Raw genomic sequence first — 13,131 nt, 5'->3', positions numbered from 1 at the left:
GAGGAAGATTCAAGTGGACTTGGCACATCCCCCAATCGGGACCTGCCACTAGCAGGCCGGGGGCTGACGTGTGCGGAGAAGAGACCCAGACGAAGCAGGCCATTTTCACCTGCGTAATCACAGGCTTGGGAGCAGTGAGGCAGCAGTAGCAGCGGCAGCGGCAGCGGCAGCGGCAGCAGCAGCAGCAGCCACGACAGCGCCGGGAGGAGGAGGAGGAGCGCAGGCAGCGGCCGCGGCGGCGGGAGGAGGAGGAGCTGAAGCGGGAAGAGCGGCAGGCAGCGGCGCGGCCGGAGTTGCAGCAGCGGCGTCGGCGCCGAGACACCGCAGCCTCCCCAAGTCCCGAGCCCGGAGGGGGCAGCAGCAGGGAGCGCCCGGCCGCCCAGCCACCGCACCTCGGGCCCGCGAAGCCGCGCTCGCCGCGCTCCGGGGGCCGTCAGCCATGGCCACTCCGCCGGATCCGCGAGACGAGCTGCTGCCGCTGGCCGGCCCCGGGTCCCAGTGGTTCGGGGACCGGGGGGAGGGGGAGGACGAGGCGGTGACGCTGAAAGGGGGCAAGCCGACGCCGCCGGCGGGGGAGCCCGGCCGGGGCTCGGACGCCGGGGCCGGGGAAGAGGGGACGCTGGAACCGGGCGCGGGCTCCGCCCGGCCGCCGCCCGTTGCCATGGAAACTGCATCCACAGGTAAGGCAGGAGGGCGCCGCTGCCCGGCAAATGGCGTCGGGGACCCGGGTCCGCAGCTGGTCCCCTTCTCCGCAGCTCTGTGCACCTTCATCGCGCTCTACCTTAAGCACCAACCCCACCCCCCGCCCCCGCTTCGCCGTGGGCTGACTGGTAGAAAACAGCAGTGGTATTTTTCCAAAGACTCGGAAGAAGACAAAATACTAATTGATCCTGTATCTTATTATTTTCCCGTCTTTTAAAATTTTCCTCATAAGCAATCGCAGCATCTTGGTAACTGGCGCCAGGGTACAAGTTTCTTTCCCCCGCCAGAGGGTTGGGGGTTGTACGGCCAGCTTGCCGGTTGTGAGGATTTTTTGGGGCGTGTATGCGCGCAGCGCGCGCGACAGCAACAGGGGACGCTGACAACAAAGCGGCGGGCAGACCCGCTGGCTGTAGAACCGGCTTGGTACAGGGCGGAGATGTGGCTTTAACTCTCCCTTGTCCGTTCCCTGCACGAATCGCCCCTCCCTTCTTGCTCCAGCTCCCTCTCCCACCCTCCACCTTTCTCCTACCCACCCTTGGAAAACAGAAATCCCAAGGGGTGTGTTTGTTATTCAGGAGAGGCAGCGTTGCAAGCGGGTTGGGAGCTGTGGTAGCCCCCACCCAGAGCCTGTTTTCTTTCCAATTGCCCGGATGCCCCCATCCTGCAGAAAGCGTTGAAACTTGGAACCGCTAAGGGTGGCGGGTCTGCTGCGGTGTTAGAGGGCTTGGGTGGTGGAGAGCGGGAGACACAGTTTATCAGCCGCTTGGACCCCCCCGGGCATTTGAAAGTTGCCCTGGGCTCAGCCTGCTTTAGCCACGGTAGACTCCTCCTTAGGAGCCACGGCGTGCGGGTGCCTGGTGGGAGTCCGGGGCCCAGGTGCATCTCCCACACCCCACTCCCTGAGGGCTGGGAGAGGCGCGCTTTGAGGAATGGCTGGCTGCCTGGTTAGCTCTGTGTTTCCGGGGAGTGGGGTAGAGGGTGCTATGTTGTGTGTTATTCTCAGAGCTTTGCTGGGATGGGATGGGATGGGAGTGGTGTAGTTTTGGAAAGCTGGAAGGTCTGGGGTGGTGGGTGTGCCCTGAGGAGAAAGGGAGGGGGAATGAGACTGCCTTGAGTGCTCTTGGCCGCTGATTTAGGGGAACACCTTTCTTAAGGCAATGCCTCTATTGAAGGGTCGTATGGAGTGCCTTAGGCAATCTTAACTCTGCCCTTGTACAAAAGATCTGAGTTCTGGAAAGGAGGTTTGGGGAATGAGTTGAGTAAAAGATGGCAACATTTATATGAAGGGGAGAGGAAAAGTGGGGGACCATATACAAAAAGAAAAAGATTCAAAAGCAGGAAAATCCCTTGGTCATATATTAAGTAGTATATCTCAGAGCCGGAAAGGATATAAATCTAAGGGTTGCTGCCCAGACTCTCTTTCAACTTCTGGATCTGAATAAACAGGAAACAGAACTCTTTATAACGGTAAAAGAAGATAGGTTTAATGAAAAGGAAGGTAGTTTTTGTCATTACTACTCTTCGTTGAGGGTAGCTCAAAGTTCAGAACCTTTACCCACTCTAAATTATCTCTTTATAAATGTTACCCACCTGCCATTAGTGTCACCAAGGTTAGGTGCACTAGGTAAAGGAGCTAGGTGCTTTGTGTTCAGTAACATACTATCCACTGTATGCTTAGAACAATTCCTGTCACTCATTAGGCATTTGCTGTTGTAAACATTATTATTAGTATAAAAGTTATTTTACTTTGTTAAACTGTTAGGGGATTGGTATCCTAGGCAACAAATACACTGGAAATATTAGGCATGAAGCTTAGTTTGGGTGGGAGGAGAATGAGGGAGAAAGGAGCACACATTTTGCATATTAATGTAGACATATTTTAGTTTATTATTGCTACTGGAAGGAATTTCTCACGTAGTTGAATTGTTTAATGTTTTAAATCTGAATGCTTCTTGTTAAGTAGGCTGGGAGGGCTGTTACAAGAGACTGAGATGCCAGAAATGATATCTAAATAAATAACTAGATCTTGGTAAATCAGAATTAAATCTGGGCCAGCTTCCTTATCTCTTACTTTAGCAGTTTTATTGCTATATGAAAAGTCAGCAGGTGAATCCTTAAGTTTGTCACAGACAGAACTCAGAGGAAGCCTGTTAAGCACACTGCTTTACTTTTTTAAAAAGAAAGATGTTCTTTGAGACTTAAGAAAAATTAAAAAATAACTTAGAATTTGAGGGCGATACACTGTAAGCAGGTTTTGTTTCTTTTTCATATGGAATATTAAAATGTAAGACAGATATTGATGTTTTAAAGCCTGTTTTTCTGAAAAATACCACCAACCGTGCCATCTGGACACAAGTTCTGTTATATTTTATACATTGATGGTAGTTAAAGTTCCCAAAGCAACATTTCCAAAAATATTTCTCAGTAATCTCCTGAAATGATATTAGCATCATTGAAGCAGCACTATAAAGCTCCATCCACACTGTAATTTCATTGCTTCTGTCTTTTTTGTGGAAGGGAAATTATCTCACAAAAAGTAACATGTTCTTCTAAAGCTATAGTATTTCATGTCTAAAAGTTATAATGGCCATGTGAAATGATGTCTGTTGCCAAAGGAATGTTTAATATACCATATGTAGGCTACAGCATGTTAGAGTTATTAATCATGAATCAGTGCCATCACTTAATAACTTTATACAAAGGATGTTAAGAACAATTGCATTGTTTTTTCATGATCAGTTATTTTATTCCTGGAAACTATTCAAAAAGAGCATACAATAACAAAAAGATAGAAGAATGGCCCTCTGTTTAAAGAAAGAATTTAAAATAAAACATTTGAACAAAATGAAATGGGAAGAAGTTAACTCCTTGGCTGCTTTGGAAGTTTAACCCATTGGCTACTTTGTGCATGGGAGGCAAAATAGAGTACAGAATGGAGAATGGTCTGGAGAAATAGGTCCAGTATGATTTGCTTCACTAATCTTGAGTTATAGATAATTCTACTTAAATTCCTAGATAATTGCAAGAAAAATATTTTCCCAGTTTATTTTACTTTGACCACAGGGCTTGCAATTATGCATTTTATCTATCTGTGTCTATATTATGGTGCCCTAGTTTTTTTTAGTGGTGCAGTGCTTAGTCATGTGGCTGCTAAACAAAAGGCTGGCAGTTCAAATCCATCAGCTGTTCCTTGGGGATGCTATGGGGCCGTTCTGCTCTATCCTAAAGGGTTGCTATGAATTGACTCAACAGCAATGAGTGTATGTATATTATGTGTATTATCTTATATGTTGTAAGAGGCTAATGCTCTTTCTTACTGGAAAAGCTGTACTTAGTCTTTCACAGTTTCAATAACCTTCAGAATCATTTACATATCCTGTGTTTATTATGTTTAATATAAATCTACAGAGCCATAGCATCACCAATCATCCTCTAAAGTCCATATGAAGACTAAATTGACTGTCTTCACTTCTGGGTGTGTTTGACAGATGTGTGCTCTTGTTGTTGATAGTTGCTGTCAAGTGGACTCCCACTCGCAGTGACCTTAAGTATAACCGAACTGAGTGTTGCCCAGTCTTGCACCATCCTCACAGTCGTAGGTATGTCTGAGCCCATTTTTGCAACTACTGTGTCAATCCATTTCATGGAGGGTTTTCCTCTTTTTTCGCTGATTCTGCCCTTTACCAAGCATGATGTCCTCCAGTGATTGGTCCTACCTGATGATGTATCCAAAGTAAATGAGATGAAGTTTTGCCATCCTCTCTTCTAAGGAACATTCTGGCTGAACTCCTCTGAGACTAATTTATCATGGTAATCCATACTATATTCAGTATTCTTTGCCAGCATCACGATTTGAATGTGCCAACTGTTGTTTGGTCTTCCTTTTTCATTGTCCACCTTCACATGCATATGAGGCGATTGAAAAGACCAGGGCTTGGGTCTGGTGCACCTTACTCATTGAAGTGACATCTTTGCTTTTTGAACTTTAAAGGGTCTTTACAGCAGATTTACCCAATATAATACGTTGTTTGGTTTCTTGACTGCTTCTTCTGGGGTGTTGATTATTGATCCAAGTAAAATGAAATCCTTGATAACTTCAGTTTCTTCACCATTTGTCATGGTGTTGTTTATGGGCCCAGGATTTTTGTTTTTTTTACATTGAGGTGTAATCCATACTGAAGGCAGCATAATGAGCAATGCTTCTCCAAACCCGCAGAATTAGAAGTAGATGGACAGCCTAGAAAAGATGGAAAGAGGAAACTGTAAACATTTTTTAAATTTAGAGTCATTTCCAGAAATTTCCTTCAGAAGTTGTAAATGTCAACCTTCTGTTTTCGTTCATCATTTGAGAAAGCTACAGTGCTACTTAAATAGGAAGAAAAGTACATTTTGTTTTACAATATTTAAAAATATATATATAAAAAGAATAAAAGAGTTTGGAAACCTAATGTAATTTAGTTTTCTGGACATAGCTTCTGGATACAATAAATAACATTTTTGGCAGAGAGTAAGATATGTGTCCTTTTTTATACAAGGAATTCAAATTAGGTTAGACTAAAATTTAGAAACACTCACATACCCTAAAAATACATTCATAAATGGATTTTTGTTAAGGCTTTCAGCATAATTTTCCTTTCATGCACTTGCTGTTCCAGGAAACTCATCCCACTTATTGCCCCTCAAATACACCGTAGGCTTGCCTGCTTGCATCTCTTTTCTAGGCTATCCATCTACTTCCAATTCTGAGGGTTTGGAGAAGAGTTGTTGATTACCTTGCTCATTATGCTGTCTGTTCTGGATAGCATAGGTTATTGAAAGTTTTTATTATCTGTAAAGTGAGAAACCATTGTGGTTCAATTCAACTTAGTAAGCATATATTGAATGCTTCCTTTGTGCAAGGATCTGTGTTAAATACAGGTTGCAGTTTCCTAGAAAAGCACGTTTCTATTTCATATTAATGGTTAGTTTAGCCAAATAGTTTCTTTTGTGTCATTTTTCATTTTCTTCATTCTCAAGTTATTGCTGGAAGCTTGACTAGAAGCGCATTGTAATAATCTAACCATATGGGTACAAGGGCATGTGTTAGTTTTCTGAGGTCAACAAAAGGATAAATAAATGTGAGTACAACTTGCTGAGACTGCATAGTTGGGGGAAAATAAAATCCATCCATCTCTTTCTTTATATCTATGTATCTATCTACCTGCCCGCTTACCTCTTTCATTCCATGGTTCTTCACAGAAATAAATGCAGCTGAATATTACTCCAAGATCTTTGGATTAGTTGGTATTAGTTGATATTTTTTAAATTAGACTATTTCAATGGCGACTGAAAGAATTTGAGGGGGCTTAAAATGTCTTGTGTTTTTGCTGTCCTTCACATTTTACAGTACCTTTTTTTTTTGAAAAAGGTACTGTAAAATGTGAAGGACAGCAAAAACACAAGACATTTTTAAAGAAAACAATACATCCCCTTAGGAGTGCTCACTAAAGTGATGGTAAAGAACATGGAAAAAAAAAAAGAAAGACAAACAACCAAGTTTTGTTTATTTAAATAATATTTAAGGGCAAAAAGAACAATGAGGAGAGCATGACCGGGAGATGCCCACTGCTTGTGGAGGATGCCATAGTGATAGTATATGACAAAACAGAAGGAAAAGCTTCTCCATTCAAATTTAGCCTGTATTATTTACACCAGGTAGTGAGTCTTAAGTTGGGAAGTCTAAAATTCACAAAGAGAGACTGCAAGCCCTGAGTTAGTAAAAACCCATTGCCATTGAGTCAATTCTCACTAATAACGACCCAAAAGGACAGAGTAGAACTGCCACACAAGGTCTCCAAGGCTGTAAATCTTTACGGAAGCAAACTGCCACATCTTTCTCCACAGAGCAGCCGGTGGTTTGAACCACCAGCCTTTCTGTTGGCAGCCGAGCACTTTACCACTGCGCCACTAGATGGTAAAATTCCGTATCACTGCTTTAATGATATCGGTTCTTGAGATCCAACCACTTTACATCTAGTGGTATTGAATGAATTTGCTGAGCAGTTTGAAAGTCACTGCCAGTATATTTTGAGAATAAAACTAAGGCTAGAAAAGTTGAAATGGGTAAGTGATTTCAAAAAAAGAGGAAAATGGTGGATTCCTAAAACTCACGAGTCCAGCACGTTTGATGTGGATTACTGGTAGAATTTAGGAGTGTATTATTATACCAAATATTCATAAGCCCTTAGAAAAGAATATGTTGATCATCAGAAATTCCCATTGGTTCACTTAAAAAAAAAAAAAGCCCATACAGCATAACTTCCTTTTTTCCAGATTTGGAATGACCGATATATGTATAGCACTTACTATGCCCAGCAATTCTGTGAAGCACTCAACTTACGTAAAGACATAGAAAACATATGCTTTAGTTTTGAAAATGCACGAAGTTTCAAAGAATGGTTCATGTACCACAGAGAAGAATTGCTACTAAAATTTTTTGGTTTTAATGTTAATACAACAGATAACTCTCTTTTCATTAAAATAATTTCTTTCCCTAATTTTTAAATTTCCTTTTTGGAGTAGATAATATATACAGGTAGTATAAAGTTTAGAAGATACAAAAGGGTGTGTAGAGAAGGGCAGTCTTCTTCCCACCCTGTCCTCCCGCCAACTATTGCTCCTCCCCAGAGGTAATCATGGTTATCAGTTTCAGCAAGACAACATTACATTAATTCATTCACTCATGATTATACTATTATTTATTAAACCCCTGCTCTATACCAGGCATTGTTCTAAGTACTGAGGATGAAATAGAGAAAAAGACAGATAAACGCCTCTCTCCCATGAAGTTTATGTTCCTTTTTTGGGGGGGGGGAGGAAGAAGGGGAAAAGAGAGAGAGGACACAGAGAAAAAAAACCATATTGGGCGTGTAAGTACTATGGAGAAAGTGAAAACATAGTAACCAGAAAGGCAGTGGAGGGATAGTCAAAGAAGTCTTCTTTGATAAGGTGACATTAAAGCAAAGACATGAGAGAGAGCAGGTCATGAGGTCATACAGATATCTAGGGGAAGATCATTTTAGGCAGCAGAAACAGCCTATGCAAAGGCCCTGGGCGAGAGTGTGCATGGCATGTTCAAGGACCAGCAGGGAGGCCAGTGAAGCAGAGCGAGCAAAGAAGATTGGTAGGAGAAGAGCTCAGAGAAGTTGAAGGTGATGGGCAGATTAGGTAAAGTCCTACAGGCTGTTGTAAGAACTTTGGAAATTCTTCTGCCTGCAGTGAGAGCCACTGGAGGGTTTTCAGTAGAGGAGGAGCATGGTTAGAGTTAAGTTTTGAGTTTAACAAATCGATCACTCTGGTCACTGTGTTTAGAATCTAATATGTGGGTGTTGCTGGGGAGGGGGTGGGGCAAGAATGACTAACTAGAAGGCTGCTGCCATAATCCATGCAAGAGATAATGGTAGCTTGCACCGGGGTCATTGCACAGGAGGAGGTAAAAAGTGGTCATAAGCTGAATGTAGAACTAACAGGATATTTTAAAAGATTGAATGTGGGATGTGAGAGAAGGGAGTCAAAGATGATGCCATGATTTTGGCCTGAGCAAATACTAGAATGGAGTTGCTATTAACTAGTGTTGGGAAGACTCTAGGAGTAGTAGGTTTCAGGGAAAAATAGAGAATTCAGTTTTTAAATGCTGATTTTGAAATGCCTGTTAGACATCCGAGTGGAGATGTCAAGTAGGTATTGTAGAGTTTGGGAGTGGGGAGTAATCTGGTTTGGGTATATAAATTTGATAGTTGTTGGCATAGAGATGAGATTACCAAGGGAGTGGGTGTTGATGGTGAAGAGGCCAAAGAGTCCTGGTCCACTTGAATATTTAGAGGTACGGCTAAGGAGTGCCCAATAAAGTAGAAGGAGAACTGAAAGAGTGGGACCCCAAAAACCAGTAGAAGTGTATGTCAGGAGGGGTAGAATGATCAACTGTGTCAAATGCTGCTTGTATGAGAATTTGCTAGTATGAGATGAGGATTGGGAATTGGGCCATTGGATTTGACAGTGAAGAGGTCATTATGATTTTGATGAGATTGGTTTTTTTTTTGTGAAGTGTTGGAGAAAAAACCTTGGTTGGGATGGGTTTTAGAGAAAATGGGAGGAAAGAACATTACAGACAGCTTCTATAAAAAAAAAAATTAAATAGACGTAACAATTTTGAGGAGTTTTGTTATAAAAGAAACTGAAAAATGGGAAGTACCTATAGAAGGAATTGGGATCAAGGAAAAGGAAAGTTTTAGTTTTTTAAAGATGGGGGTAGTGAAGCACATTTGTAAGATGATGCAAATGGTTCAGTAGGATAGTGCAGGAGAGAACGGGGACAATTCCTGCAACTATGTCCCTGAGTAGGTGAGGGGAAGATGGATCCAGTGCACAAATGGAAGGTTGATGTTAGAAGTACAAACAGTTCATGAATATAATTGGAGCAAAGACAGGGAGGGAGTACAGGCTCAGGCAGGGGTGGATTAAGGCATGTGAAGGCCCTAAACACTGATAACCTGTGGTGCCCCTTCTCTGCTTACGCATTCAAACAGGACATGTGAGTTATACATGTATACACATACGTTGCTGTTAGGTGCTGTCAAGTCAGTTTTGACTGATAGTGACCCTATGTAAAACAGAATGAAACACTGCCTGTATAGCTAAGACACACACATATCTGTGTGTGTGTTTGTGTGTATGTGTCTTAGCTATACAGGATGTGACTTCTTTTTAAATGCGACTATAATAAAAAAAATTTTTTTTTTTATAATAGCGATTGAATGTAAAAGTGGAGTATGCTGTTTTTGCAGAATGAAATAAACTGGATTATAAAATTTTTATTGGATGCAGGGTACTAATATTGTTGCTATATACCACACTTTCTACGAAAAGAATATTCCACATGTTCTACAACAATTAAAATGAGCCAGTGAACTTATTTGTTTCAACAATCAATGTGAAATTCTATTGATTTCCCACAGCAAAAAATTGACTTTCACCAATTTTGCTTTAAACGGTTCATACTTCAGTTTTGATGTTTATTTGGTAATAATTGTTATAAATGAACAAATGAAAGATGTCATAAAAAAATTCAATGATTAAAACAAATGTTACAGCAAATTACTATGTCTTTAGATAGATCTTTCATGCCTAACATGTTATAACTAAAAACATTTCTGTTCTTTGCTCTTATGAATTCTTCAGTGATTTCATCACAGTTAAGCTGCTGAACAGCATCTACTTCCATATATAATAAGGATAATGAATCAAGTCTTTCTTGAATCATTGCTGTGCATTCACTTTTCCTTGTGTCCTATCTGCTTGGCATCTATGAGTTTTTGTTTGGATGACTGGTGTCCTTGTTTGTTGATGCCCTAAGCACATGCTTACCTTGCTTATTGGGTAGTCTGTCCCTGGGTGCAGGGAGTGGGCGGGTGTGGGGCTAAGAACTGGTGAAAATTCTCTTCTGACTGCGTGTGTTTTACCAATGAAATAGGAACCAAGGTTAGAGTGAAGGCAGGAGTGAGGTTGTTGGAAGTTTGAGAAGAGGGAAGAAGGTATAAAATTGTTTTCTAGGAAATAGGGAGGCCAAGTCAAAATTGTAGGGCTTACTTGGATGAACTTAAAGTGAGGCCAGTCATCACATGTACGTATCATTTTTAAAAGTTTCAGTCATGTTCAGCTGCCTGAATGTTGATTTGTAATAGGAGAATAATTGTATTGAACCATGGTTGGCTTTTTTTTTTTTTTTCCTTCCCAGAGAGTATGATACGAAGAGAGGTGTAATGGAGTTGAGTGTGTATGCAAGGTGGTGAGTATAGTGATGGGCCATGGAATCTGGCAAGGAGGAAAGGAAGACAGGAGCGGGGTGAAGCACAGTGAAAAGATGATAGGAATAGTGGACTGTAATTGCTGGTGGGGTTGGGGAACTGCTGTAGTAAGGGTGCTAGAGGGAGGGAGCTGAAAACATAGGAAGTGATGTTTCGAGAGTGTGATGTTTGAGATAGAGATCATGAGGGGAATGCAGTTATTGAGGGGAGTGGGAGACTGAGATGGGGTGAAGAACAAGGACATTGGGGGAGGGGAGTCCAGAAGAACGGAGAGGCCAAGGGTGAAATAATCACCCATGTGATTAATAAAATCACGAAGAACTATGACAGATATTAAAGAGTGAGTGAAGGTGCTACGATCTTTAGGAAAGAACATAATGGCAGGAACTTCAAAGCTAGGCCTTTGAGAGGGGAAGGAAGAACAGAAGCCTGTAAAATTAAAAATGTAAAATCTTGACTATAAATTCAGAAAACTCTATTTAATATGTACAGAATGTAAGAGACACAATTTAAAATAGTTCATGGTGGGGGATGGGAACTGGGAGGGTTGTAATTAATCGTAAGCTAGTGGTACAGTTAAATTACTAAAATATCTTATGTAATTTTAGGTAGTATTAATAGAAGTCTTACACATTTTAAGAGGTAATGTAAGAGTTCCTCTAGGTTCTGTTCTAGGCAGGCCAAATATGGAGTCTCATACTAAATGGTAGGTGCCTCAAAACAGCCTGGTACTGGTACAACAATAAATACATAGACCAATGGAACAGAATTGAGAATCCAGACATAAATCCATCCACAAATGAGCAGCTGATATTTGACAAGGGCCCACAGTCAGTTAAATGGGGGAAAAGACAGTCTCTTTAACAAATGGTGCTGGCATAGCTGGATATTCTTCTGCAAAAAAAAGGAAACAAGACCCATACCTCACACCATGTACAAAAATTAACTCAAAATGGATCAAAGACCTAATTATAAAATCTAAAATGATAAAGATCATGGAAGAAATAGGGATAATGCTAGGAGCCCTAATACATGGCATAAACAGTCTATAAAACATTACTAACAACGCAAAAGAGTAACTAGATAACAGGGAGCTCCTAAAAATCAAACGCCTATGCTCATCCAAAGACTTCACCAAAGGAGTAAAAAGATTACCTACAGACTGGGAAAAAGTTTTTAGCTATGGCATTTCTGATCAGTGTCTGATCTCTGAAATCTACATGATACTATAAAAACTCAACTACAAAAAGACAAATAACCCAATTAAAAAAATGGGCAAAGGATATGAATAGGCCCTTCACTAAAGAAGACATTCGGGTAGCTAACAGATACGTGAGGAAAAGCTCACAATCATTAGCCATTAGAGAAATACAAATCAAAACTACAGTGAGATTCCATCTTACTCCAAGAAGGCTGGCATTAATCCAAAAAACACAAAATAATAAATGTTGGAGAGGTTGTGGAGAGATTGGAACACTTATACACTGCTGGTGGAATGTAAAATGGTACAACCACTTTGGAAATTGATTTGGTGCTTCCTTAAAAAACTAGAAATAGAACTACCATATGATCCAGCAGTCTCACTCCTTGGAAAAATTCCTAGAGAAATAAGAGCCTTCACACGAACAGATATGTGCACACCCATGTTCATTCCAACAATGTTTACAATAGCAAAAAATGGAAGCAACCAAGGTGCTCATCAACAGATGAATGGATAAAAAATTATGGTATATTCACACAATGGAATACTACGCATTGATAAAGAACAGTGATGAATCTGTGAAACATTTCATAACATGGAGGAATATGGAAGGCATTATGCTGAGTGAAATTAGTCAGTTGGAAAAGGACAAATACTGTATGAGAACTCGAAAAATAGTTCAAACAGAGAAGAAAATATTCTTTGATGGTTATGAGAATGGGGAGGGAGGGAAGGAGAGGGGTTTTCACGAATTAGATAGTAGATAAGAACTATTTTAGGTGAAGGGAAAGACAACACACAATACCGGAGAGGTCAGCATAACTGGACTAAACCAAAAGCAAAGAAGTTTCCTGAATGAACAGAATACTTCGAAGGCCAGTGTAGCAGGGGCGGGGGTTTGGGGACCATGGTTTCAGGGAACATCTAAGTCAATTGGCATAATAAAATCTATTAAGAAATCATTCTGTATCCCACTTTGGAGAGTGGCGTCTGGGGCCTTAAATGCTAGCAAGTGTCCATCTAAGATGCATCAGTCCGCCTGGAGCAAAGGAGAATGAACAACACAAAAGACACAAGGTAATTATGAGCCCAAGAGACAGAAAGGGCCACATAAAGCAGAGACTACACCAGCCTGAGACCAGAACAACTAGATGGTGCCCGGCTACAACCGATGACTGCCCTGACAGGGAACACAACAGAGAACCCCTGAGGGAGCAGGAGAGCAGTGGGATGCAGACCTCAAATTCTCATAAAAAGGCCAGACTTAATGGTCTGACCGAGACTAGAAGAACCCCAGAAGTCATGGTCCCCAGACCTTCTGTTCCCCAAGACAGGAACCATTCCCAAAGCCAACTCTTCAGACAGGAATTGGACTGGACTATGGGA

The 13,131-nt window shown here is 41.6% G+C and overlaps 1 protein-coding gene across 2 annotated transcripts in view; it reads left to right on the top strand.

Moving 5' to 3' along the window:
• The first annotated feature begins 216 nt into the window (after positions 1-216).
• The window catches only part of RTN1 (reticulon 1), a 257,793-nt gene continuing 244,878 nt past the window's right edge, over positions 217-13,131 (top strand). The window contains exon 1 of one of the 2 annotated variants that reach the window (XM_049897442.1): positions 217-680. In XM_049897442.1, the coding sequence (XP_049753399.1) occupies positions 440-680 (241 nt within the window). In that variant the 5' untranslated portion in view covers positions 217-439. The remainder of the gene's footprint in view (positions 681-13,131) is intronic. The other variant, XM_049897441.1, reaches the window with a different exon arrangement.

The sequence above is a fragment of the Elephas maximus genome, chromosome 10, assembly GCF_024166365.1.
Source record: "Elephas maximus indicus isolate mEleMax1 chromosome 10, mEleMax1 primary haplotype, whole genome shotgun sequence".
NCBI lineage: Eukaryota > Metazoa > Chordata > Mammalia > Proboscidea > Elephantidae > Elephas > Elephas maximus.
The sequence above is the reverse complement of the archived record's forward strand: the minus strand, read 5'-3'. Positions and strand labels throughout refer to the sequence as shown.